This window comes from Rutilus rutilus (assembly GCF_951802725.1).
Source record: "Rutilus rutilus genome assembly, chromosome: 1".
Classification (NCBI taxonomy): Eukaryota; Metazoa; Chordata; class Actinopteri; order Cypriniformes; family Leuciscidae; genus Rutilus; species Rutilus rutilus.
Genome location: NC_140209.1, coordinates 58,263,639 through 58,289,957, shown reverse-complemented (window position 1 = coordinate 58,289,957; position 26,319 = coordinate 58,263,639). Strand labels below are relative to the sequence as shown.

At 38.9% G+C, this 26,319-nt stretch overlaps 1 protein-coding gene across 1 annotated transcript in view; it reads right to left on the bottom strand.

Annotated features, from left to right (window-relative positions):
• Positions 1-26,319, bottom strand: part of pitpnc1a (phosphatidylinositol transfer protein cytoplasmic 1a) — a 100,638-nt gene that overhangs the window by 29,403 nt on the left and 44,916 nt on the right. The window contains exon 2 of the mRNA XM_084403031.1: positions 7,037-7,185. Within this exon, the coding sequence (XP_084259157.1) occupies positions 7,037-7,185 (149 nt within the window). The remainder of the gene's footprint in view (positions 1-7,036; positions 7,186-26,319) is intronic.

The following is a 26,319-nucleotide window of genomic DNA, read 5'->3' as shown; positions in this document are numbered from 1 at the left end:
ATCTGTATGCCAATTTGTCCATGAAGGGGATTGTTATGCAGTACTTGTCATATCAAGTCAGTATTCACTCATGACCTTTCCCTCCCCCAAAGCATGTACAGTATCCAGGGTGAGTAAATAACAACAGAATTTGTATTCTTAACTTAATCTTATTGTTGCTGGATGCGACGGTAAAACCAATAAAATCAATGTTGTGTTGGGGAAGCATGATACATTTACATCTTGATGAAATAAGCAAATGGAGATGAAGTTCTTCTCATGCCCTTCCGCAGTTGTGTCCTAAATAAACCAGATGCAGAGTGGATGAAACTGGGACGGGTGCCAGTCCTAAAAGCCTGAGCAGCGGGAATAAAGGAAGGTTTTATGCAGGCCTTGCAGATTTCGCTGGCGCATGACTCGGCACATCTGTGATGTGAACCTGAGGGAAGCTTCATCCTGAGGGGTTTTAAAATGAAAATTGAAAAACGAGCCTGCACTACCTCTCGGATATCCACACACCACTTCATTTGAACTAAACCCCATTCTTTTACAAGTATCTGGTGGATTTGTTTGTTTCCATCCGTTCAAAAATGAATAAACCCATCCATTTTTTAAACATTTCAGTCTGAAGTGAATCAAAACATGTTCTAGATTTCGCCTGTGAAGTCTTGTACTACGGCTCCAGCTTGAGTGAGTGGCATGGCACGCACAAGCGCAAAAGCAGGTGGACTGTGGGCGAAGACGCAGGTACAGCTTCCCACAGGCAAATCTCAAATTATACACGTGCTAAAAATGCGGGAGCTCAGCCGTCTCCCATCCCACGCAAATCTCAACCTCCCCACACGCTCGCTCTTATTTTCGCTCTTCCTTCTGTCTTTTTTGGTCTCTCATGTGTGATCCATTTGGACTATTCCTCCTCATCATGTCTTTTATCTCCTTTAAGTCTTGATTTATCTTTAGTTTATCATCTGGAGTTCACACGAGATGAAGGGGATTTTGAGAGGGAATTATTTTTAATCTGTTTGTTGTAACTGCTACTGTAGGTATCCTACTGGAAAATAGGATATTTTAGGCTTGTAAAATAAAAATAAAACCCATTGAACTAGAGACAGCTCTCATTCCAAACATGTGTATACACTTAAAAGTTGAAATGCTAAAAATTGTGAGGCATTTTTTATTAAGCAAATGTTGAGCTACTGAAGCACTTGAACTAAATTTAGTCTGAGCCTCAGACACTGGGTCAAAGGTTTGAAGCTTGTTTTTAATTGGTGTGTAATTAAAACACCACTGAACAAAAAAACTATTTGTCTTTCTGTCTCACTGGGTGCTCCTATTATACTTTTTCAGATAAGACCTTTCATGTAGTGTGTAATATAGCTGTTTGTGAATGTAAAAGGTTCAAAGTTTCAAAGATCAAAGCGCAGAGAAATGGAGTTATAGTCTCCCAAAAGAAAGAACCAAATCTGAACCGCCTGAAATGAGTGGTCAGGACTGCAGTCTTATTTCCTGCTGAACCCGAAGCAAGTTTGTAACAAATTTGCATAATGCCAGGCTATGGTCTTCATTGGCTGCCCGCGAACAATGTCTACATTGACCCTCAAACACTGTAGTTTTAGCTGAGGTCTAGGACAGTTTGGTTCGTGTCGTTGACATGCTGAGAAGACGCTGTTTTGACCAATCTGAGAAGACACCATTTGACCAATCAGAGCAGAGTAGACCTATCAAAACAGACTGGGCCATCTGACCAATCAGAGCAGAGTAGACCAATCACAACAGACTGGGTCATCTGACCAATCAGAGCAGAGTAGACCAATCACAACAGACTGGGTCATCTGACCAATCAGAGCAAAGTAGACCGATCACAACAGACTGGGCCATCTGACCAATCAGAGCAGAGTAGACCAATCACAACAGACTGGGTCATCTGACCAATCAGAGCAAAGTAGACCGATCACAACAGACTGGGCCATCTGACCAATCAGAGCAGAGTAGACCAATCACAACAGACTGGGTTATCTGACCAATCAGAGCAGAGTAGACCAATCACAACAGACTGGGTCATCTGACCAATCAGAGCAGAGTAGACCAATCACAACAGACTGGGTTATCTGACCAATCAAAGCAGAGTAGACCAATCACAACAGACTGGGTCATCTGACCAATCAGAGCAGAGTAGACCAATCACAACAGACTGAGCCATCTGACCAATCAGAGCAGAGTAGGCTCTCTGAAAGAATGGATTTAGAGAGACTGAATCCTTTATTGAACTGTTTCAGACACCGTGAGAAAAGAGGTGATGCTGAAATCTATATTATGAGAAAATGAAAGTGTTTTTTTTCCTTGGGTGCATGTAAACCTATTGTAAGAGACTCCAAAACAAGAAACCTTTAAAATAGCATAATAGGGGCACTTTAAACCTATGTTCGCACAAGCAGGCCAATCCAACTCTGTTTTTTTGTAGTCGGAGCACGAAATACAATTTGCCTGATCCAAACCGACTTCAAAAATGGTCTGAAATCTGATTTTTGGTAATGTGTCTCAGGCTGATTAGAATATGTTTTTCCTCCATAACGGGAGGGGTAGATAACAACAGGAATGGAGTGTGTCTTAATAGACATGTTAAGGGTGAAAAAGACCACAGATCATGTCAAATGCTTCACTTCATAAACAACTTGAAGTTGTAAAGCTATAACTGTCCTTTTGAAAAGTCCCAAGGACACATTCTTACCAGTCAATGCTCTCTTGCTTAACTGAGGTACACTACTTGGCATTACACCCATGTCAGATTTGGATACGGCCCTAATGAAAAACAATCAGTGGCGGAACATGCATTGCTAAAGTATCATGCATGCTGAACCTACGCAAGTTTGCCTCATTACTATGACAACTAGTGTGGACGTGCTGGCAAAAGTGACTGCGGTCTGAACAGGAAAAAGAAAATCAGATCTTCAGACAGTCTTGTTTAAAGGGGCCATATGATGCTATTTTCAAAGATCATTATTTTGTGTATTGGGTGTAATAGAATGTTAACAATACATATTCAAAAAATACATAATTTTTCACATACTGTATATTATTGTGGCTCCTTTATACCAAGGCTTTCGATTTATACAAAGCCCCTCCGTCCAAAAAAGCGCAGTGTGCTCTGATTGGCCAGCTGACCCAGTGTGTTGTGATTGGCCGAACACCTCAAAAGCGTGTATAATCGACAATAATTCATTCAAGTAGAAATAAATTACCATAATCGTGAGCCTCAGCTTCCAAAGCGATTATAAAATACACTTAATAATGTCGTCAGTTTTACCATATCACTTCGAGCCCGAGTCTGATTCTGAAAAGCGTAGAACAGAGGATACTGTGTTTGTAAACAGGAATCCATATCTGCACTTTTGATCGTAAGAACAAACAACATTGAAACAACAGAGTGTCTCCACAACATGGCGGCGACATAAATACAACGATAACTGAAGCCACGCCCTCTTTCTTTGCGTACGCATTTGGGCGGCATTATGCAAATGTTTCCATCTAGTGACGTAGCTCGGTGAGGGAGAATTCGATCGAGGGGTTTTAGCTAGGTCTGCCTTCTCTTTTAGATAGAATAAATCTTCTTGTGGGAGACTTTGAGCTTTGTAGCTTTACAGATCTTATACATGCACAAACAGACAACACACCAAAGAAAAAGGAAAACATGAAAATGTATCATATAATCACTTTAACCTGTCTGATATATATATATATATATATATATATATATATATCTACTTTTAGATAGTAGAAAGCTGGTTAAATCAGTTATTTTACTTTTACAAAACATTTTTTAACTTTTAATGACTTCTACAATCTTAAAATTATTCAACCCCCTCATGGCAAGCATCTTCATTACTTAATAGAAAACCCTTTTGCTGTTCTGACCTGCTGCAAACGAGGTGTATAACCAGACAGCAGCTTCTGGCAGCGTTTCTGAGGAATCTTAGCTCATTCCTCATGAGCAATGGCCTCCAGATCAGTAATATTCTTGGGTTTGCGTGCTGCAACCGCCTTCTTCAAATCCCACCAGAGATTTTCAATGGGGTTCAAGTCAGGTGACTGTGATGGCCACTGTAGAATCTTCCAGGACTTCTCCTGAAACCAAGCCTTGGTGGAATTTGAGATATGCATGGGATAATTGTCCAGTTGGAAGGTCCAATGACGCCCAAGCTTCAGCTTCCTCACTGATGGCATGACGTTTTCTCCTAGGATTTCCTGATACTTCAATGTATCCATCTTGCTGCAGGTTTCCAGTGCCAGAGGACGCAAAGCAGCCCCAGAGCATCACTGAGCCACAACATGATTAACTGTAGCCAGAGTGTTCTTTTCAGCATATGCTTCATTCTTCTTCCTCCAGACATACCGCTGATCCATAGGGACGAAAAGTTCCATGCTTTTCAGTCAATAATGGTGTATGTCTTGGAGTTCTAGCTCAAACACACCTGGTGCAACTAATGAAGCCCTTGATTAGTTGCATAAGGTGTGCTTGAGACAACGCCTGTTTTGCAGATTTGTGCTGTTGTGAGGGATTATATTCAGGGGGTTGAATAATTTTGAAACGGCGGAAGTCATTAAGTTGCATTTTCATCGAATTTGGGGAAATCACTTGAAACACTTGTTGTGTTGAGCTATTTCAATTACTTTTGTTTGATTTGTTCATTGCAAAGAGCCGAAAGTCTGTAAATTTCGCCAATAAACCTGATTTGCAATGGGGGCTGAATAATTTCGATTACAACTGTATATACACACACATCAAATCATCCTAGAACAGTGAAAAGAGGGAGATGAACAAATAGTAGATAAAAATCAACATGAAAAGGCATTTGCAACCAGTTTTACTTCTGTGACATTTTCAAATGATATTCAAGTAGAAAAAAACAACAACTGTAGGTCAGGGCCTTATTTTATGCATTGGGAGATACTTTTGACATTTTTATTAGTTTTCTTTTAAATGTCTCTATATAGATATACTTTGTTTTTTTTTTCTATGTATATTTGGTACTTATTTCAGCTAAGCCCCTTTCACACAGCGTGTTGATCCCGGAAAATTGCCATAAAATTGCCAGAGTGCCTTCTGTGTAAATGCAAACACATCCCGGGATTGAGTCCGGCATCGATCCCGGGATGGGATCCCAGGCAGGATCAATGCCGCCATAGTGATGATGCTGAAGCTGAGATCGTTCACCAGCTTAGTGAAATGGTACGTGATGCGGCAATTTATGATCGAATCACAAAAAAAAAAAAAAAAAAAAATGCACAAGCCCGGTTTATCGAGATAGAAATCGCAGATCATAAGCAAACTTAAGACGATGCAGACATTACATGACACATTGATGTCATGTGTCTACGGGATCTTTACGGGATGTGTGTGAACGCACGCACAGATTCCGGAAATTCACTGGCAGTGTAAATGAACCAAAATTAAATGATCCTGGGACACATTATTAGTGTATTTACGGGAATCTCTGTGTGAAAGGGGCTTAGAAGCCAAGGTAGATTTTTCTTCAAATATTTCTGGTTACAATATCTGAATTGAGTGATTTTGTGAACAGCCAAAATCTTTAGAGCATCGAGCAGAGCTACAAGTCTGATAGAATTTATTCACAGAAGCCCAAAATCCCTCCAAGCTTTTGCCCATGGTCTGAACCGGTTAGAAGTGATGTCATGGCCACCTCTCAGCCAATCATGACCCTTAGAGGAACAATTTAATCAAGCTGGTTCCAGGGGGACTGATGTCTCAGCTCAATAAAACGTTTCTCCAAAAACACATCTGCATGAGCGGCTGATTTATCAGTGCCCAGAATGGCCAGAGTCCTGGGGGGACCGTGTCCTGTCAACCCGATTGCTGGCTATTTCTGGGAAAGTGTTTGGGTCCCTAGTCATGTCCTTACTTATTCTTGTTAAACTAGCAGCCGCTTAGAGACTGCTCTCTCAGTGAGAATGAACTGAGGATCTCCGGTGCACTGCATTGACCCCGACTGAGGCTCAATGCCAATGTACTAAAAGACATCTATAATAAATAAAAAACAGACAACAGGGAAAAAAATAGAAATTAGTCAATAGTAGATCTGATAGTAGGTCTGAAAAGGCATTTGCAACCCATTTTACGTCAGTGACATATTTCCAAATTATATTAAAAGTAGAAAATAAATGTATCCATTGGGAAATGACAAGACCTGAATTGAAGCTAAATAATTGTTTGTCTAATGGTAAACATTAGTATAGGTGATGTCAGCTGTTAAATACTTAAGAATAGTGAAAAATGGAATATATTGTATGAAAATATTTGAATAAATTAAATGTACTGATGAATAATGCATAATAAGACCAGTGTACTACTGTTTGGGGCCAGTGAGATTTCACCGATTCACTAATCTTGACTTCAACCGGTATATAAAATGTCATCCTGTACAATCTACAGACCTATTTTACATACAAAGGTGGCTCAGATATGGTGCTTTTCTGCGTTAAATATGCCTCGGTGATGAACAAATCACACAGTAACATACATCATCTCATGACTGCAGGGTTGACGCTGGTCTCACTTCGTCTGGCAGCAGAATGATGTATGTAATGCAGCTAACAGCACTGGCTCACTTAATAGATAGTTAATGGAGAGATCACTCTTGCATTAGAAGCCTTGAACATCCACCCAGTTCATGCAGTAAAAGAAGACTCTCATCACAAATAATTTGCATTCATTTCTGAAAAAAGTCATTATCTGAATGAGCTGCCACTTTTGTTGGATGCCAGTTCATCAGATCTAAACCTATAAAATGTCAAGTAAAGCAACAGTTTGTCGTTGCACATGCATGTTTATATATTGGATCTTGGCCAGAACATTCTGCAAAGTGAACCTTATGCTGATAGTCGACATGCATGTTACGGTTTAGCAATGCAAGTGATGTTTTTTTTTTAACGTGTAACATGTGTTGACTGACTAAAATAGTGCATCAAACACCTTGACCTCATGCACCACCAACAACTCATGCTTTGGCTTGACAAGCATCTGACGACAATTTCTACTCACTTGTTGAGATAAATGCGTTTCTCAGTGAATTGTCCGGCGCCGTAGGTGGGGTCCTCGTAGGGTTCGTTCTGCACCACCTCCACTCCCTCTCCTCTCTCGCTCTGCTCGTGGCTGTGCTTGCTGATCATGTACAGCTGGCCAATCCTGTACTAGAGACACAGACACAAAACAGTCAGGACCTCCATGTTCAAGTCAAGTCAAGTAAAACATGACATATTTTAACCACAAATTAAGCCCAAAGTAGAAAAGGTTTTTACGCCTATGCATGGAGTGTAAAATAACTATCATAAATATGATCATCATCAGCATTGTATTTTTCTAACTATGTATCCACCTCATTTTTAATGTAAGAGTGAGTCTTCACTTCCAGTTTTAGCTATACAAAAACATTTCGTTATGCTGCTTTAAATTGCAAACTGGTATTTCTTACCATATTATTTTAATATATTGTCATGGTTATAAACCCACTGGTTTGTAGCACAAATAGTTTTACCGATTACTGCACTTTGCTATTCTTCTAGTCATTTACCTACAGCGGCTAGTGAACCGAAAGTCTCGCAAAATTGCAGAGCTTACTTCTGTGTTGCATAATGCCTAGTTCACACTACACAACTTTAAACGTCGGCAGATCGCTGTGCTGTTCAGACTACATGACTTGCTCTGGAGTCTTGAAGTCGTTGTGGTGTTCAGACTATGTGACACTACGTAAATCTTCTGCAACAGGGGCTTACACACTACAGGAGCTGACAACAAGTCTTGGCGCATTCCAATGGCAAATGGACGGCGGGACAAAATTGTTGGTATATATATATATAGTTGAGCACCGTCATTAGAACTCTATAACCGCAAAAAAACGTGTTATTAAAATATTTTTAAATTTCTATCTTTTCTATTATAGAGAATGTTTAAATACTAATTAAAAACAATTGTTGACAGTCTGCGTTATTATTGGTCTATACGTTTCCAACTGTAATTGATTCTTTCAATCATTTGAGATAGAAATAAAAGCTATGACTATGATATAGTGATGTGCCATCATTATGAGATTTATTAAACAAATGAAAAACATTTCCAATAATAAACATTAGCAATAAACATTTGCAATAATAAACAATATCATTACCGATAACTGATCGTGCAGTTTAATTACCCCTTGACTGGCCCCAAACATGTTTGATAAAAGAAACATATACAGTGTGTATATATGATGTGTATTACATTTTAGCTCAAAAACAATTGTAATAAAAGATAGGATCATAAGATGCTATATTGGGTTTTTACCACTTAATGAAGTTTTGTTTTGTAAATCGTGAGACATGATTTTTACCACTTTGCTTTGTAGAAATAATTTATTTAAAACGAATTTCGTTTTGTACAAATTGTATCTTAATTTTAATAAATGTTTCATCAACCAATTGCATGTAGGCCTATTTATAAAATAAAAAGGAAATAGGCAATATAATAACCGATGAGTTATGTCATTTGACTCACGTCATAACCGTCACACCAATTCTGAAACCGGCACACGCACACCCCATATATATATATATATATATATATATATATATATAGGCCTTTTGTTTGTGCAATGATCTGTTTAGAACCCCGAAAGAAAAAAAAGAAAAAAAAAAAGAATATGGGTGAACGGATGGATAAGCACACGCGGGCAGCAGGGATTGTCTGTCAGATAGAGATTTGGAAGTGAGTAAAACATTATAATGAAAAAGCAGCTGCCTGTTGTGGTTTGGCAACGATGGTTACAAATACAAAGGGCTTTTGTAATATCATAACAAGATGATCATTGGCTGTTGCTCGTCGCGACACGTGACACCACAGGCTATCGGCCGACAATTCCAGATATTTGGCATGCTAGATATTTTTCTGGCGGCGGCGACGCGTCGGCGATGTGTCAGCGAGGGGTTTTGATGCGTCGTTAAGTATTTCACACTCAAAGATTGGCGAGCGCGGATCACCCGCAGATTTGCACGCGATTACAGCCTGACCTGTCGGCGAGCTCGTTAACTTGCAAATCGGGCTTAAATCGGGCTTAAAATCATGTAGTGTGAACTAGGCATAAGACTTCAGATATACCAAGACGGAACACTCATTTATGAATGGGAGAATGTGTAAAGTGCAATATGGCGGATTAAGTCCCGCCTTATAAATATAAGAGCCAATCACTAATCGGCGCATTACTGCAACTGCCTTCAAATATGGCTGCCGAGTGAACAGACTTTTCTTGAAAGGGACTTTGATTCTCCTATATATACCTTAACGTCACAATTCTTTTTTGACAGGAATGAATATAAGGCTGTGATGGATATAAGTACAGTGTGTTCAATGGACCATACTGTTGTTTAACAACATACCGAATATCCAGCCAATGAAATGTCTTAAAAAAAAAAAAAAAAAAATCAGTAGACAAAAAAAAACTACTGGAGACGGCAACAACAACAGACGGCACTGCTAATGAATGCTTGTGTGAGGGGCAACTCTAGTTAAACGAGTACAAAACATTTCTATGGGTCATAACTTCTGGATAGAAATAGTGCAGACATGGTCAGAGTGTGAATGAATCAGAGTGTTTCTTCATTTCACTCTCGGTGTGAATAGACCTTTTGTCTGCAATTGGTTCATGAGTTTATTCTCATAGCTGGAATGTAACTCTACACCCATTGCCTCATTTAGTATATGCGGTTCTATGAATATGCAAATGAGCCCCGCCTCCACTCACTCACACCAGCTCAGAGATCCACTGGTTGACGATCACACGTTGATCTGGGGTGCGTTTCCCGAAAGCATCGTTGGCCAACTATGGTCGCAAGTTCCGTCGTTACCAATAGAGTTCAATGGACATTGCGATGAACTTGCGACCATAGTTGGCCAACGATGCTTTCGGGAAACGCACCCCTGATTGGTTACAAGGTAGTTTGTGACGTCAGAAACACCAGCGATTTCAAACCGTGTTTTTGAGACTGTCTTTGATTCACTGCAGTTTTAAGGAGAAAATACTCAGCAATGGTGTCGACTTATGAATTTACTCATGGTTTGTCTTAAAGAATATTAAAAACACCACATAGACATATAAACAACATAAAAAAAAAGATTTTCACCACTCTTAACTCTTAACAATCTAAAACTAAATCCAGTCTCGACCCACATTTTTTCTAGTTACAAAGCCGTTTCACGTGTGAACTACTTTTCTTTACTATTTTTATGTATATCCAAGTAGTTGCAGACTTTAAGCACACTTATAAAGTTACATCAAGTTACAGATACAATTTCAGATCCATCCACTCCTAAATTTCACATAACTTTGGCCACTTTATATGCAAGTAACATTGTCTCCTGTTAATTGCCAAAATAACCTGTAATGTGGACCAGATTAAGATTAGAAATAGCCTTCGGTCCATCACAGGAACAAGTTCCAGCCCGTTTCACAAGTCACTGGAAGTTTACCGCAGCCTCACAATCACGAGGGTTATTCTCTGCCTGATACAGCACGCAGTATCATAAGTTTTGGAGAGTATGACAGCCGTGACAGCTGTTTATCTGTGTGAACAGAACAGGCCTCGGGCGTCTGCTCAGCTTTCTGCATCTACTGCCTCACTGGAGACACGCAATGATCCTTATCAAGCCAGTCATACATGCGGAGTATGACCACAGCCCTGCAGGCTCATGCGGTTATATTTATAGGTCAATTATCAGGAATGACGTATTTCTCATTTTTAAGCCTTCAGGCCGGGTAAAAACACAATCAGTGTGTGTCTTTTCCTTTAGTGCTACTATATGTATCTAAAAGGTGCTTTAAATGTCTTCGATATCAAAAGAACATTCAAAATATTTTTAGCCTGATGTATTTGTGCAGTTTCTGTGGCCCATCTTGTACTTGAACCTCAGTTTATAAAATAAAATGGCAAAAAACAAAAAAAATTATATTAATGCACTAAAATTTTACAATCCTGTTCCACATGTACTTACTATGCACTTATTATAGTGATTACAATAACTGTAATAACTAGGTACTAACCCTGAACCTATTAACCCTTAAGCCTATTTAGAACTAAAGGATGGGTACAAATCGTCTAGAACTTTGTCACATTTATGTTCAGCAAATGTTCTCGAGTGAAATCCAGTCATTTTAATAGGAATCCACACCACTGGGAAATTCCCGCAAGGGTAAAAGATTTCCCATCAGGTTCAAGTTGTTCAAGTCCTTCGATCTGTTGACTAACAGAAAGTGGCTTGATTTGAAAAACTGTATTTGAAAGTGAGCTGAGTTTTATACAATGCCTAATACACTATTGACAACGTAGCGTAACAATGTACAAACACAAAATAGTTTTTTTTTGCACACAATTTTGCTAACGTGAGTGCACTTATAGAGAGATAGAAAAGGCTAAGACAGACCAAGTGCGTAAATTCTACCTGGATGAAACAGAATTGCAAAAATAATGACTGTTCTCAAACAAGTTTCCTAAACACACCCCTCAACCTGTCATTGGTCAGTCAGTCTCACTACAAACTCACATCATTGGTTGAGCTAGTGCTGCTATGACAGGTTAAACAAACGGAGCAATGTTTTGAAACCATTATAAACAGCCACTTTTTTTATTTTTTATGGAAATAGATCTACAAAATGCTTGCTTGTAGTTTTCTATTCACAATAAGCTAGGATAGGAACATATGGAAGCTTGTTTCCGCCACAGAATAAAACATTTTAAGAGATAATTGCGACTTTTTATCTCACAATTGCGATAATAATTGCGATAAACAATAATTGAGTTTACATCTCGCAATTCTGACTTTATTTCTCAGAATTGCGAGATATAAAGTCAGAATTGCGTGAAATAAAGTCGCATTTGCGTGTTATAAAGTCAGAATTCAGACTTTTTTTCTCGCAATTGCAACTTTACATCACGCAATTCTGACTTTATAACACGCAATTGCGACTTTATTTCACGCAATTCTGACTTTATAATACGCAATTGTGTGTTATAAAGTCAGAATTGCATGATATAAAGTCGCAATTGCGTGTTATAAAGTCAGAATTGCGAGATAAACTATTCTAAGGTAAAAAAAAAAAAGTCCGTCTTTCCCCCCCCCCCTTAGAATTGGACTTTATATCTCACAATTGTGAGTTTATATCTCACAATTCTGAGAAAATATGTCATAAAGTCGCAATTGCGAGAAATTTTTTTCAGAATTCTGACTTTATAACACGCAATTGCGACTTTATATCTCGCAATTCTGACTTTATAACACGCAATTCTGACTTTATAACACGCAATTCTGACTTTATTTCACGCAATTCTGACTTTATAACACGCAATTCTGACTTTATTTCACGCAATTCTGACTTTATAACACGCAATTGCGACTTTATATCTCGCAATTCTGACTTTATATCTCGCAATTCTGACTTTATAACACGCAATTCTGACTTTATTTCACGCAATTCTGACTTTATAACACGCAATTCTGACTTTATTTCACGCAATTCTGACTTTATAACACGCAATTGCGACTTTATTTCACGCAATTCTGACTTTGTATCTCGCAATTCTGACTTTATTTCTCAGAATTGCGAAATAACTCGCAATTGTGAGATAAAAATTGTAACTCGCAATTGTGAGATAAAAAGTCGCAATTATCATTTAATTTTTTTCATTTTGTGGCGGAAACAAGCTTCCATAGGAACAAGTATTTTAACATTTTTATAAAAAATTAGACACTTCACCTTTAAGTTGCTCTTATCCCAGTACAGTGGATCTCAACCTTTTTTTGGGCCAGCGCCCCCTATCCATTATCCAGGTCCCTTACCATGAACTCTTAAATGTAAAAATGTAAAATAAAATAGAACAATAAATTAATAAATAGTAGGCCTATATTAAAAATAAATAGACATATGAGACTGTTTATTCACACATGTTTAAAAACTTTTTGTCAGTTTTTATTTTATTTTTTCTTTATCCATTTGAAAATTGGCAGAATTAATACAGAATATATTTACATTATCCATCAAATTCTCATTTTCTCCTTGCAGTCTTGCGAGTTAACAATAATGCCTGACCAGTAAATTACTTGGTGAACAAAGAAAACATTTTGCCATTAGTTAATGCCTAAAAATGTAAAAGTTTTACCTTATAAATAGAATTTAGTTTTTAATTCGTTTTAAAATTTGTCACCAGAGTGAATGGGAACATGATTTATTGAAAATATTTAAACATATAAAAGTGGTTCTTAAGTCAATACTTTTTTAATGGCTTGTCAACTTTCCATTCCTCCGCTGTGTGATTCTAGCCACCGCCGGATTGTTGTCAGCGCGAAACACATTTCTGAGCTCGTGAATGCTGATTCTTGTCAGCGCTGGATTCTAGTAGTCAGTGCTTGAGCGCTGGTCTGGAAAAATAATAGAGTTGTTGCGAAAGAAACAATACACAGCTTACATGTCGCATTAAACTGGCAGATTTTAGAATGTTGTAGGCAATTATTTTGCAAGCAATTACATGTTTAATCCTGTCTTGCCTGGATCTTTGGTGTAAACTCGAGAACACTCCCCATGAACCCTTTCAAAAATCTTGCTTCCAACGCCCCCCCCCGTTGTTCTCTGAACGCCCCCGTTGAGAACCACTATCCTAGTAGATACCCAGCATTTCACAACCAGCCATAATTCCTCTTACAGAAGAAATGACACTTCAAACATTCAAATTGGATGCCTGATGCGACCCCCGTGTGCTACACACAACTATCAGTTTAATCTCCTCTCTCCCCTGAAGCATGCCATGCTCACCTTCACCTCCATTCATCTGAGCTTTTTCAAAAAACACCACGGCCCTTTGTTTGATTAATGAGATATTGTCCTCATTGTTATCCTGTGAAACCCAATTAAATCTGCCGAAAAAGCGAGAGAACAAGAGCAGCTATGGAGTTCAAGTGGCGGTGAATAATTCATCGCTGCCACTTTCACTTTGTGTGTGACGGACAGGCGTGAGGAGAGATGAGAGGACGGACGGACTGCATGAGAGTGCATTAAGTGGCGGTGGTGAAATGACATTTTAAAAATAAATAAATGAGGCAGGGATAGAGAAGTGTGTGCTTTGCACATCCCCCAGGCAACTGCTTGATCTTCTTTGATAGCAAACTTGAGTCTTTTTTTTGTTCTTTTAAGCGCAGCGAGTATCACCCACAGCAGCTCTCCGTTACCTGCGGAGTGCCTGTGTTTCATGGGAACAGAGTTACTTAATGGCGAGTCATTAGATTGTGCAGTCAAGGCTGCTCTTCGAGTGCTCTTGAGGGCAGCCCTGATTGTGTTGGGGAGAGAAAACTGTGGTTTTGTTGATGCTGAAAACCTCTCGCGGGCACACTGAAGAAAGACTTCAATCACGAGCACAGAGAGGTCCGTGTGCTGTAGTGAACTGACTACAGTGTGTGTCAACAACAGCTGTAACTGAATATCTGCAACCGTGTTTCAATAGGCACGTTTCCATTACAGATTTGCGCAAAACATTTGCGATTTTTTCTAAATATCGACAAAAAAATATTGTGAAATGACGGCGTTTCCATTAACTGATGTTATGCGACTAAAACTTCTTTTTTTCCTCTCACGATAAGTTAAATCATTCCAAAAACCATGGCAACGGACGTTGGTAGGTTTATGTAGCCTACTAATCCCAACCACTGCACTGGCCATTATTATTAATGGAAGGAGATGTACCGGTATGTGTGTTTTCCAAGCATTAATGGTAAGGAAAGACCCTTATTATACTTGTGAGCGGCACATATGAGGTTTTTCTGGGTTTTTCTCACTCATTTCTGCTCCGGGGTCTTGATTGTGGCATTTATTTGAGGTTTAGAATCCATTATTCCTGTAATTATTTTGTCTTATATGAATTTAATAAAGAACTCTGTCTCGTATTCTGTCCAAACACACCGCGTCATCTACGTCAGCTGACCTGTAAATGCGCAAAAACTGTTTCCATTGCAGTTTTGTGAAATATTTATTTTTCGAATTGCCTGAGAAACCACCTCATGCCAGCGTAAAAAACTTTTTTGCGATAAATGGGAGTTTTTGCGAAATTGACGTGTTTCCATTGGGCGTATTTTCAATTCGCAATTTCAATTTGCGCAATTTGAAGGGTAATGGAAACGCGGTTAATTACCCTTCAAATTGCGCAAATTGAAATTGCGAATTGAAAATACGCTCAATGGAAACACGTCAATTTCGCAAAAACTCCCATTTATCGCAAAAAAGTTTTTACGCTCGCATGAGGTGGTTTTTCAGGCAATTCGAAAAAGGAATATTTCGCAAAACTGCAATGAAAACAGTTTTTGCGGATTTAAAGGTCAGCTGACTCAGAAGGCGCGGTGTGTTTGGACAGAATACGAGACAGAGTTCTTTATTAAATTCATAAAAGACAAAAGAATGACAGAAATACTGGATTCTAAACCTCAAATAAATGCCACAATCAAGACCTCGGAGCAGAAATGAGTGAGAAACACCCAGAAACACCTCATATGTGCCGCTCACAGTATAAGGGTCTTTCCTTGCCATTAATGCTTGGAAAACACACATACGTTTCCTTCCATTAATAATAATAATAATAATGTCTAGTGCGGTACGTGGCTGTGATATATATAAACCTGCCAACGTCCGTCACCATGATTTTTGGAATGACTTATCGCGAGAGGAAAAATGACGTTTTAGTCGCATAACATCGGTTAATGGAAACACTGTCATTTTGCAATAGTTTTTTATCGATATTTAGAAGAAGAAGATTTTTTTTTTTTTAATTTAGTGACTGAAGAGCTTTCTCTCGGATGCCTGTCCGATTGAAACAACACACACACAATGTGCAGAGGCACTTGAATACAAACACTTTAGAAAGGCCTTCCTCCTCGATGTATTGTCTAAGAAAGCGCTATTGAGAAGACAAAGTGAGTGACTGTATCTCAGGCAACAGGCTGTTGAGAGTAGGCGAGCAATGGTCACAGATGACTGTAGAGCCATTATCTACACAATACTCCTCAGACTCCACTATATCATTAAACCTTGAGCGGCGGCGCTCCACATTTACATTCCGCCCATTCACTACTAATTAGAAAGCTTAAGGGATTGTGTGCCCATGGAGATTGGGAAATCAACTGTGATCTTATTGACGAGAACAACTTCAAGCACTCCAGCTGTCTATAATAACAAACCGCGGTAACACTTTATTTTACAGTGTCTTTGTTACATATGTTACATGTACTTACCATAGTAATAACAGTAAAGTATGCATAATTACATGCAAACCAAACCCTAATCCTACCCTAACCCTATAGTAAGTACATGTAGCTAATTAATATTACTCAGTACTTAAATGTATTACACTGTAACAATGACACTTTAAAATAAAGTGTAACCGAAATGTATATATTTTTTGCAATCTCTGGGATTAAAACCAAACTAAAAACAACTAAATAGTTGTAACTGAATTCCACTTTAGAGCTGATCGGTGTAAAAAAAAAAATCTAATGCTTTATGTGCTGAGAAAACTACTCAGTAATCCATTTTTTTTTTTTTTGTAAAAAATGACTTCATTGTTTTGTTTTTCTGTCATGTGCTGCAATAACACTTAGGGCATCCACAGTTTGAATCTTTTTCCAGATTCTGTTCCCTTCTGAAGAGGTGAAATATAGTGCATAACTTGAATGGACCACTTTCATGTTGCTTTTTGGTATTTCTGGATCATAACGGTCTTAGTTCCCATTATGGAAAAACATAAGCACTCTAGATGCTCTGCCCGACATCTCAATGGAAAACAAAGCAGAATGAGTTTGGAGCGACTTGATGTTTGATGAATGATAGAATTTTAACTTTTAAGGCCGCACCAGACCCATGAATTTAGCTACAAAAAACCTCAGGCTCTCTTATTAAAGAAGAAACAAACACCGTTTACCAGAGCCATTGCTGCCTGGGTGATAATTGTGCTCTCCTTTCCGAGGAGAGAGAACACTTTGATTTTAAACCGATACCTCGCACTTAACCACCCAGAGAGATGCGAACCGTTTATTTAACAATGCTAAGCAGCCTATCAGATGTAGGGGGGCTAATCAAACAGCAACTGTTCTTCTAGAAAGCTCAATCAGAACAAAGAGCAAAACAGTTTCTTATCAACCCACGCAAGGAACATGCGGTACATGTGCCAAAACAAGCTCTATGATATACTGTAGAGGTACCATGACATTAGATATATATATAGAATACATAATGAATACCATATTCCTGTACCATGGTCAGAGACCCAGTAAGCAAGTGTGTGTAATCGTTATAAAATATGTAATTGTTCCAGTCCAACACCATCCCCTCCTTTTCAGGAGCCCTGACCATGGTATTTACATAGCAACCCAAGGTACTTTACCATGCATATCTGGGGGGGAAAACATGCTATTTTCATGATGCCATGGTACATTTTTTAACATGGAAATCTTCAAGATTTGCAGTCTATTGAATAGACGTAATGTCTCAAAACACACTCTCGTGGAAATTTGTAACCATTTTAAATGTGCATTGCGCAACATTTCATGTTAAAAATACCCATTTTTCTAACCCATACATGCTTAAACAATTGCCTGATGGGCTGAATGAGCCCTTCTATGATCACTGCGATTGCCTCTATAATCCTGTACAGTAAAATAAATAAGAGGGATTCGGGTCGGAATCGACTGGGCGTGACGTCATGCGCGTTCACGCTCACCTGGCTATGTCTGGCAGGTTTGTGTATTCGCCGCCATTATCCGCATCAGCCAAGACAACTCAAGCGACTTTTGCAAAAGTAGAAGATGGATTCAAAGAGACCGGCTTCTAGTTCATCCCAAACCCCAACGCAAACTCCACGTAACCGCGTGCACAACTCTGGTTGCAGTTTCGCGTGTCGCCAGAAGGGGGCATAGTTCTGCAAAAACTCAGAGACTTGCGCAATGCACCTTTAAGTTTTGGTTGTGAATTCGAACGAGTTCGTACAATCTCATTTGCTAATTTTTGTACAATCTGCTTAAACCCCACTGAGGGTTTAGGGGTGGATCCAAAAAAATCGTATGAATCGTATGAATAAAACAGTTTTCCTAATAATATCGGGCTGCATATTTCTGTCAGACCTTTGGTTTAGAGTAGGGGTGTCAAACTCAGTTCCTGGAGGGCCACTGTCCTGCAGAGTTTAGCTCCAACCAGCTCCAAAAACACCTGCCTGGAAGTTTCTAGTAAAGAAGACCTTGATTAGCTGGATCAGGTGTGTTTAATTAGGGTTGAAGCTAAACTCTGCAGGGTTGTGGCCCTCCAGGAACTGAGTTTGACACCCCTGGTTTAGAGGGGCTAGTTCACCATAAACTGAACGATCTGTCATCATTTACTCACTCTCATGTTGTTCCAAACCTTTAGAACAAAAGATATTTGAAAAAAAAAAATTTTGGACCCCATTGACTTTCATTGTATGAACAAAACAAGGTGGAAATGTTCTTCAAAATATATTCTTTTCGGTTCCACAGAAGAAATAAAGGGCAAATTTCCAACAGTGTTGTTGAGCCTTTGAAAGGGCACTTGGGGAAGTGGACATCATAAATACCTTTGGGCCAAGGGCCGTAAGCAAATGGATGTTTAATAGTAGATACAGTAGTTAAATATGACAACCTGCAGAGTCCACAGAAGAGACGGCAAGTTTTAAAGTTGAGATCCAACAATAAGTTGAAAAACAACAATACAAGAAATTCCTGTTCTAAGAACAGCTAATGGGGTGACGGGTGCAGCGCTGCATTTTCACAGTATAATTTCAGGTGAAGATAATGAGGAAATTGCTGTCTTTCATTGCTCCTTTCGCCAAGTGCATTACAAATGGCTTCATTATGACACGCAAGCGCCCTGCTCACTCACTGTTTTTTTTTTGCCAAAAAACAAGAAGACCATGCTTTAAACCCCATTCATTTATTACAAGAATCATCATCTCCGTAGAGGTGTCAAAGCAAGAGGTTTCAAGGTCTAATAACCACTTAAAATGGTGTTGTTAGCCCAGAGCATTCTGGGTAAAAAAAAAAAAATTCGACAGCAGTGATTATTTAGGATATCCTAGCCACCTCAGTGTTGATTAGATCAAATTCAAGCCCACCGGCGGAGTTTGACAGAGGAAGCATTGGGGGCTGTATTTATGAGACAGCATCCTGTGTTCGCACGTGTGTGATTGATCGTGTTGCCGTGAGCTTGGGGTGAGCAATGTGTTCTTAGCGCGATTCAACATTAGCGCCCATGGTGATGGCAGGGTGAAAGAACGACGCAGGATGATACAGGAACACGGGGGACTGGGAGGGAGGAGCTGAGAGAGAGGAGACCCTGGCAAGGTGCCCTTTTTCCAGGACTGGTGGAGTGACTGTCAGGGAAATGATTGGAGGTTCTGCGCACATCGGCTGCTGTTATCTCCACCTCATCCATCACTGCAGGAGAGAGTGCAGCCTCAGCGCTAGCACAGCATATAACACGGGTCAATGGAGTGTCAGGGGAATAGATGGGAGAACGAGAGTGTGTGTTTATGGGAGTTTCTTCAGCTATGGGCACTTTCGGCCCTGCGGACTTTTAGAAATGAGCACTAAAACGTATTTTTTAAAGACATAATGCAATAAACTTAATCTTTAATCAAAATATCTTCCCCTCCATCTTGCAGCTCATCTATTCTCTGATGATGCGTTTACTGGTGTGAGGGCGGGGCAACCTGTCACTCACATGAGATCTACCAATAGCAAACCACAACCATCCAATCAATTCCCCATGGACAAAATGAAGCCCCGCCCTACATCTGTTCTTGTTCGAGAAGCCGTTTCACTATCATATGTGTCATAATAGGGAAGAAAAGACTATCGCAACTTCCTTTCAGGATGACTCTTACTAGTTTTTTTTACTGTGTCCTCCAGTGGACATATATATATTCGTCACTGGAGAATACGATCGTATTTTTCTGAACCAGCAAATGTCATTTACAGCGCATCTCAATCAACGTATTGTGTTTATTTGCAAATAACGGTGATGGGAATATTTTCCAGAAGTCAAGTCAAGTCAAGTCACCTTTATTTATATAGCGCTTTTTACAAGACAGTAAAAGCAGCTTCACATTGATAACATGAAAATAATACAACAAAGTTTGTTTCTAGAAGAAAATTGCATCATCGTCCACCTTAAGTAAGGCAGATCAATAATATTGTTGAATATTAAATGTCCCCAACTAAGCAAGCCAAAAGCCAAGGCAACAGTGGCCGTCTCCTTAAAGGGTTAGTTCACCCAAAAATGAAAATTCTGTTATCATTTACTCACCCTCATGTCGTAACAAACCCGTAAGACTTTCTTCGGAACACATATGAAGATCTTTCTAATGAAATCGGAGAGATTTCTGTCCCTTCATATATGCAAACACTACTTTGATGCTTCAAAAAGTTCATAAAGTGATCATAAAACTAATCCGTATGAATCAAGTAGTTTAGTCCAAATTTTCTTAAATAGACAGGATCACTTTATATGATGCACTGATTGAATTTAGACTTTTACTCACATATAAGCATTGATTAGAGAACATAAACAGAAGCTGGAAAGTACTTGCTTTTTATGATTACTTAAGTAGCCTAATAATACATTTTCATATTTTAAGAATGAAAGTCTGGGACAAAGGTAAAACAATGTCTATGAATAAAAGAAACAGCGGACCGTAGTTGAAAGTAGCAAAAATAAATGCGACAAAATTCCAAAACAGTCTTATTGTGACCTTCACATAACAAAAAGTTGTGAATCTGTTAGTTTTAATTAAAAAAAATTATAATTCCTGGCACATAATAGTGCCCAAGGCTGAAACAAGACCCATATGTGTGTGTGGAAGGCTGGGGGTGTTAATATCGCACAAGACAGTGTTCGCACATGAATGTGACGCAAGCAAACGTGTTAATGGACGTTTCTGAGAGAAAGAGAGAGAGAGGAACACAATTACACAAGTAACAGCATGCTTTCATGACCACAATGACAGAGTTCCATAAGACAAAGAAAACCATCTATCAAAGTAGTTCTCAACTGGTTTTGCTTATTATTACAGAAACTTTTAATGAACAACATTTTTTTTTTTAATGCCTTTCAGAAAAAATAAACCATTACAGGAACAAAATCAAAATTACAGACACAAACCCTGTTTTTCTTCATTGCAAGTGAACCGGGTTTTAATGCCATTTGGGTTGTATCCTCCGTTAGCTTGTGTAATTGTGTTCATGGTTTTCAAGGATGAGGACCTGTCCATGTTGACACCCTAATGACAGGTGAATTTGCGCTAAAATACACATGTGACTTTCTTTCTTCTGTTAAAAACACAAAAGGAGAAGCTTAGCAGCTGTTTTCCATGACAGTGAATTGGGACGCAACCAGTAACGCTCCAATAAAAATGGACAAAAAAGTAAACAAAAGCATCATAGATGTATGCATGACATGTGCATAGTGCACATGTCATGCATACATCTATGATGCTTTTGTTTACTTTTTTGTCCATTTTTATTGGAGCGCCAGAATGCCAAGTCTTCTGAAATCACATGACCTTTGTTTGTGATGATTTACATACATTTCACTTCAGCATGTTTCTACAGAAGAACGAACACCATATGGATTTGGAACAACATGGGGGTGAGGATTACATCATTTTCATTGTTGGGTGAACTAACCCTTCATGCTACAAGCAAGCAAGCACACCAAAACAAACAAAACAGCTAAGCAGGTCTTATCAGCATGGGGGATGTCAGGAAATATTGCTATAGAACATCCTTTGAAATGCGATGAATACTAAAGAGAACCATATCTTACACGATTACATTCTAAACGCTAGTTGCATGGCAACTATACATAGCAACTGTATCGCGCTGTCAAGAGCCCAGGTAGACGCTCTGAGGGACGTTTAGCATGTGATCCGTATGATCACTTTACACACTGCAGACCTGAGCACACAGTACTTTCCCAGAAAGCACTGTGATACCATCAGGGGACAAAATGGATAACAGTGAGATAGCAGAAAAAAGGCAGTTTGTTTTTCAATGTATTCCATCTCCTTTCACCTCCGGTGTAGTTTTCGCGAGCCCCTTTCACACAGCGCGTTGATCCCGGGAAATTGCCGTAAAATTGCTAGAGTGCCTTCTGTGTAAACGCAAATGGGATTGATGCCGGGATGGGGACCTAGTAACATTGCCGGGATCAGTCCCAGAACGCGCCCTGTGTGAACAAAAGCCAGGACCAATGCCGTAAGGGGTATTTTGTTGCTCTTATAAGAAAGTTTGTGTTTGTCATCAACAAAGAAAGAACGAAAAAATGCTCGAGCGTGGTTTCTCAAGATCGAAAGCGCGGATCATTAGTAAACTTCAGACGCTGCGTAAAAAACCCACTAAGTGCACGACTACAATGGAAAGAGCGGTAGCGGAAGATTAGACTGGCCTTTCTACAACAGATCCTGACATCACAAGTCTTTAAACGGGATGTGCGTGAACGCACGCATAGATTCCGGAAAATCACTGGCAGTGTGAATGAACCAAAATCAAACGATCCCGGGACAAATCCCGGGACACATTATCCATGTATTTTCTGGAATCTCTGTGTGAAAGGGGCTTTAGATTCACCATCCAATCCTGTGAAATTACTAAATAAATCCCCTTTCCTAATGTACACTGACATGCAATAGACATTATTCAGAGCAGCCCCATGACAGGAATGAAAGTGAGGCTGTGAGGGATAGACTTACCGTGTTTTCAATGGCATCCGCTGTAAAAAGCTGTATAAAGCTCTGAGATCACTTATAATTTTCCACAGCTCATGTTGCCTGGGGGTTTTTGTCTACTGAAATTTTTTGGAAAGATATTTTTACAGTGTTTTGTCATGAGAACAATCCAAAAACACATTAAATAACAGTTCAATCCACTGAAGAGATACATGTCTATCCCTCACAGCCTCGCTTTCATTCCCGTTAAAAATCAAAGATGGGGCTGATGTGAATAAGGTCTATAGAAATATTTATGTACCCGGGACGTCATTTAGCTACTACCCACCACCTCATTCATTCATGACTCAAGTGCGAATTGCAATTCACATTTATTCCTCAAGGTGGCAATGTCTGATACACAATGATGAAGTGACGTTTCACTCATAGTCACCGCAGGCAGAAAACAAAAGAATAGGAAGAATCATCAGCAAAACCTGAAATGACTCAGTGATTTACTGCAGAGCAAGTGCTGAACGCTATCAAATGTTAGTGTCACTGACACCTGATGGTGGATCTGGTGAAGAAGCTGTCAGCGATCCAAATATTGATTTTGAAGATGTTGAAAATGATAGTTTTGAGAATATGTTTGATGTTTCATATTATCGCATCAGGTAGAGATTGAGTTAGATATAGATCCGGGTCGCTAAATACCCTAATATGTAATTATGATCATGACTGGCAAAACATTCACGCATTTAAGGGTTAAGAGACCCCAGTTGTGCTGCTCAATATTTCTGTGGAAACCCTGACATATTTTTTCCAGATTCTTTGATGAACAGAAAGTAAAAAGCAGAAATCCTTTGTAACATTACAAGTGTCTTTACTGTCATTTTTGATCTATTTAATTCATCCTCGTTGAATAAAAGCATTATTTTCTGACCCCAGTATGCGTTTTTACTAAATCGATAACGAACGTAAAGAGCCGACTAATCGATAATGAAATCCATAATGATGATTTATTATTGATTTGCATGGTTGATTTGTGCTGATTATGGATGAGCACTGATCCAGGTGGAAAGGTGCAGATTCTCTGTTGGCAGGACATACAGTAGATGTATGAGAGTACGTGATCTTCTGCTGCCGTCTGTTTAAAAGAGTCTCGTATTCGCTCTCATCTCAGTGAAAGGACGAGAGAGAGTATGAGGTTTGCACTGCGGAGACTGTCAGTGTCACAGAACAAAAAAAAAACGACAGACACACTTCCCTTTCATTCCCCCTCTGACACGCGCACATTTATGCATATCAATGAGTGTGCAAGACGCCTCATGTAGGCTCTGAATCTGACAGTAGTTTGTTACATAAGGTGGATCATTCACACTAAGCCGTACACTCAGTCAGTGTACTGTGTTAATATGAAAGAATTTCCTTATTGAAGTGTTTTAGCTGTATTTTGAAATACGCTTTGCATTATGTTGTGTTGTGCGGTTGAAGGAAATGTCTGTAAAATCAGACAAGGTACTCGCTATTTTCTTCCAGGACTTTATCTGCTTTTCTACAGATTTTTTTTTTTCTTACAGTGTGCATTTTCATGTAATGTTGTAGTACATTTAATAAACTTGGTTTTTTTTTTAATCACATGAATCAATCACAATATCACAATTAAGCCAAGATGTTGTGAATGTGAATTGTTTAAAGTCCCCCTGTAGTCAATTTGATCTTTGATCACCAAAATTGCATATTTAAAAGTTTTTTCCTTTAAAAATGTCTTCATGTCTTAAAATAGCTTGAATGTAACTCGACACCCTTGCCTCATTTATTATACGCAGTTCTATGAATATGCAAATGAGCCCCGCCTCCACTCACTCACACCAGCTCAGAGATCCACTGGTTGACGATCACACGTTGATCTGATTGGTTACAAGGTAGTTTGTGATGTCAGAAACACCAGCGATTTCAAACCGTGTTTTTGAGACTGTCTTTGGTTCACTGCAGTTTTAAGGAGAAAATACTCAGCAATGGTGTCGACTTATGAATTTGCACATGGTTTGTCTTTAAACACAACATAGACATATAAACAAAATTAAAACTTGATTTTCACCACAGGGGGAATTTAATAATGTCACTGTTTTAAGCAATGTCATTTTTCCCTTGGTGCACAACTGGAATTTTTTTGGGGAAATACACTATTCTTCAAATGTTTGAGGTCAGTAAGATGTTTTTATGTTTTTAAAAATCTCTTCTGCTTGCCAAGATGGCAATATTTTAATCAAAAATACAGTAAAAAACAGCAATTGTGAAATATTAATACAATTTAAAAGAGCTGTTTTGTATTTGAATATATTGTAATATGTAATTTACTCCTGCAATGGTAAAGCTGAATTTTCATCATTAATCCAGTCTTCAGTGTCTTCAAGAATATTAAAACCATTTTTTTTTTTTTGAATATTTTGATGAATAGAAAGATTTTATTTGTTTGAATAGAAAGATTTTGTAACATTATCCATTTCTTAACAGTCACTTTTAATCAATTTATTGCATCCTTGTTAACCCTTAAATTATGACAAATTAAGGGTTCAATCAAGCAGTTCTTGCATGATCCGTTCATAAATCAAACTGATTCGGTTCTCACTGAGTCAATGATTCAAGCGCAACTGTTAACAGCTCAGTGGAGGGGAAGATTATCGGTGAAAGAGCATTACATGAAAGACAAAAATGAGCGAAGGAGAAGATGGTTGACAGCAACACTGAGAATACAATGCATTCTTGCGTTTTGTCATGAATTACATTGTGATACACCGAGTTTGTGTAGCTTGAAGCGTTTGCGCTCACATAATTGTGCGAAGTAAAGCATGCAAAAACAGGGAGCTCCACTGCAACTGACATGCATTCTGATGATGTTTTAGTAGTGGTTCAGAGACTGCTCTCAGTGGCCCTGCACAAAAAAATTTAATAAAGTCATTAACTCCGACAGCAAACAGCATGGATGCCCAACGCACTCGAATCAACCCACCGCCCAGCAGGGAGCATGTTTATTTTAAAACGTCAGATTGAATTCATTGACTTTCACTCTCGGTGGAAAACACCACTCACATTGCCGTAATTTCACTGTAATCCACTACTCTACACGGGTGCAATGTTCTCGTGGGAATGAAATGAGAAATGACTGTTTTCAATGATGTTAGTTCAAAAACTACTACATGGAGGGTCTCAAATGACCTTTGACTGACAGGCATTTATAATGAGTTTACAGTGTAAGAACAGTTGCAACCAGGGCTCAACCATAAAGGTGGCCAATGGCTCAAGGCCAGAGTGAAAGTCTGTCGTGATGATCTTGTTGCTCTTGTACAAGTGCTTTTATGTCTAAAGAATTATTAATGGCTTAAAGGGATAGTTCACCCAAAAATGAAAATTAGCCCATGATTTACTCACCCTCAAGTCATCCTAGGTGTATATGACATTCTTCTTTCAGACGAATACAATCAGAGTTATATTAAAAAAAAACGTCCTAGCTCTTCCAAGCTTTGAATGGCCGTTTCTGTTTTGAAGTCC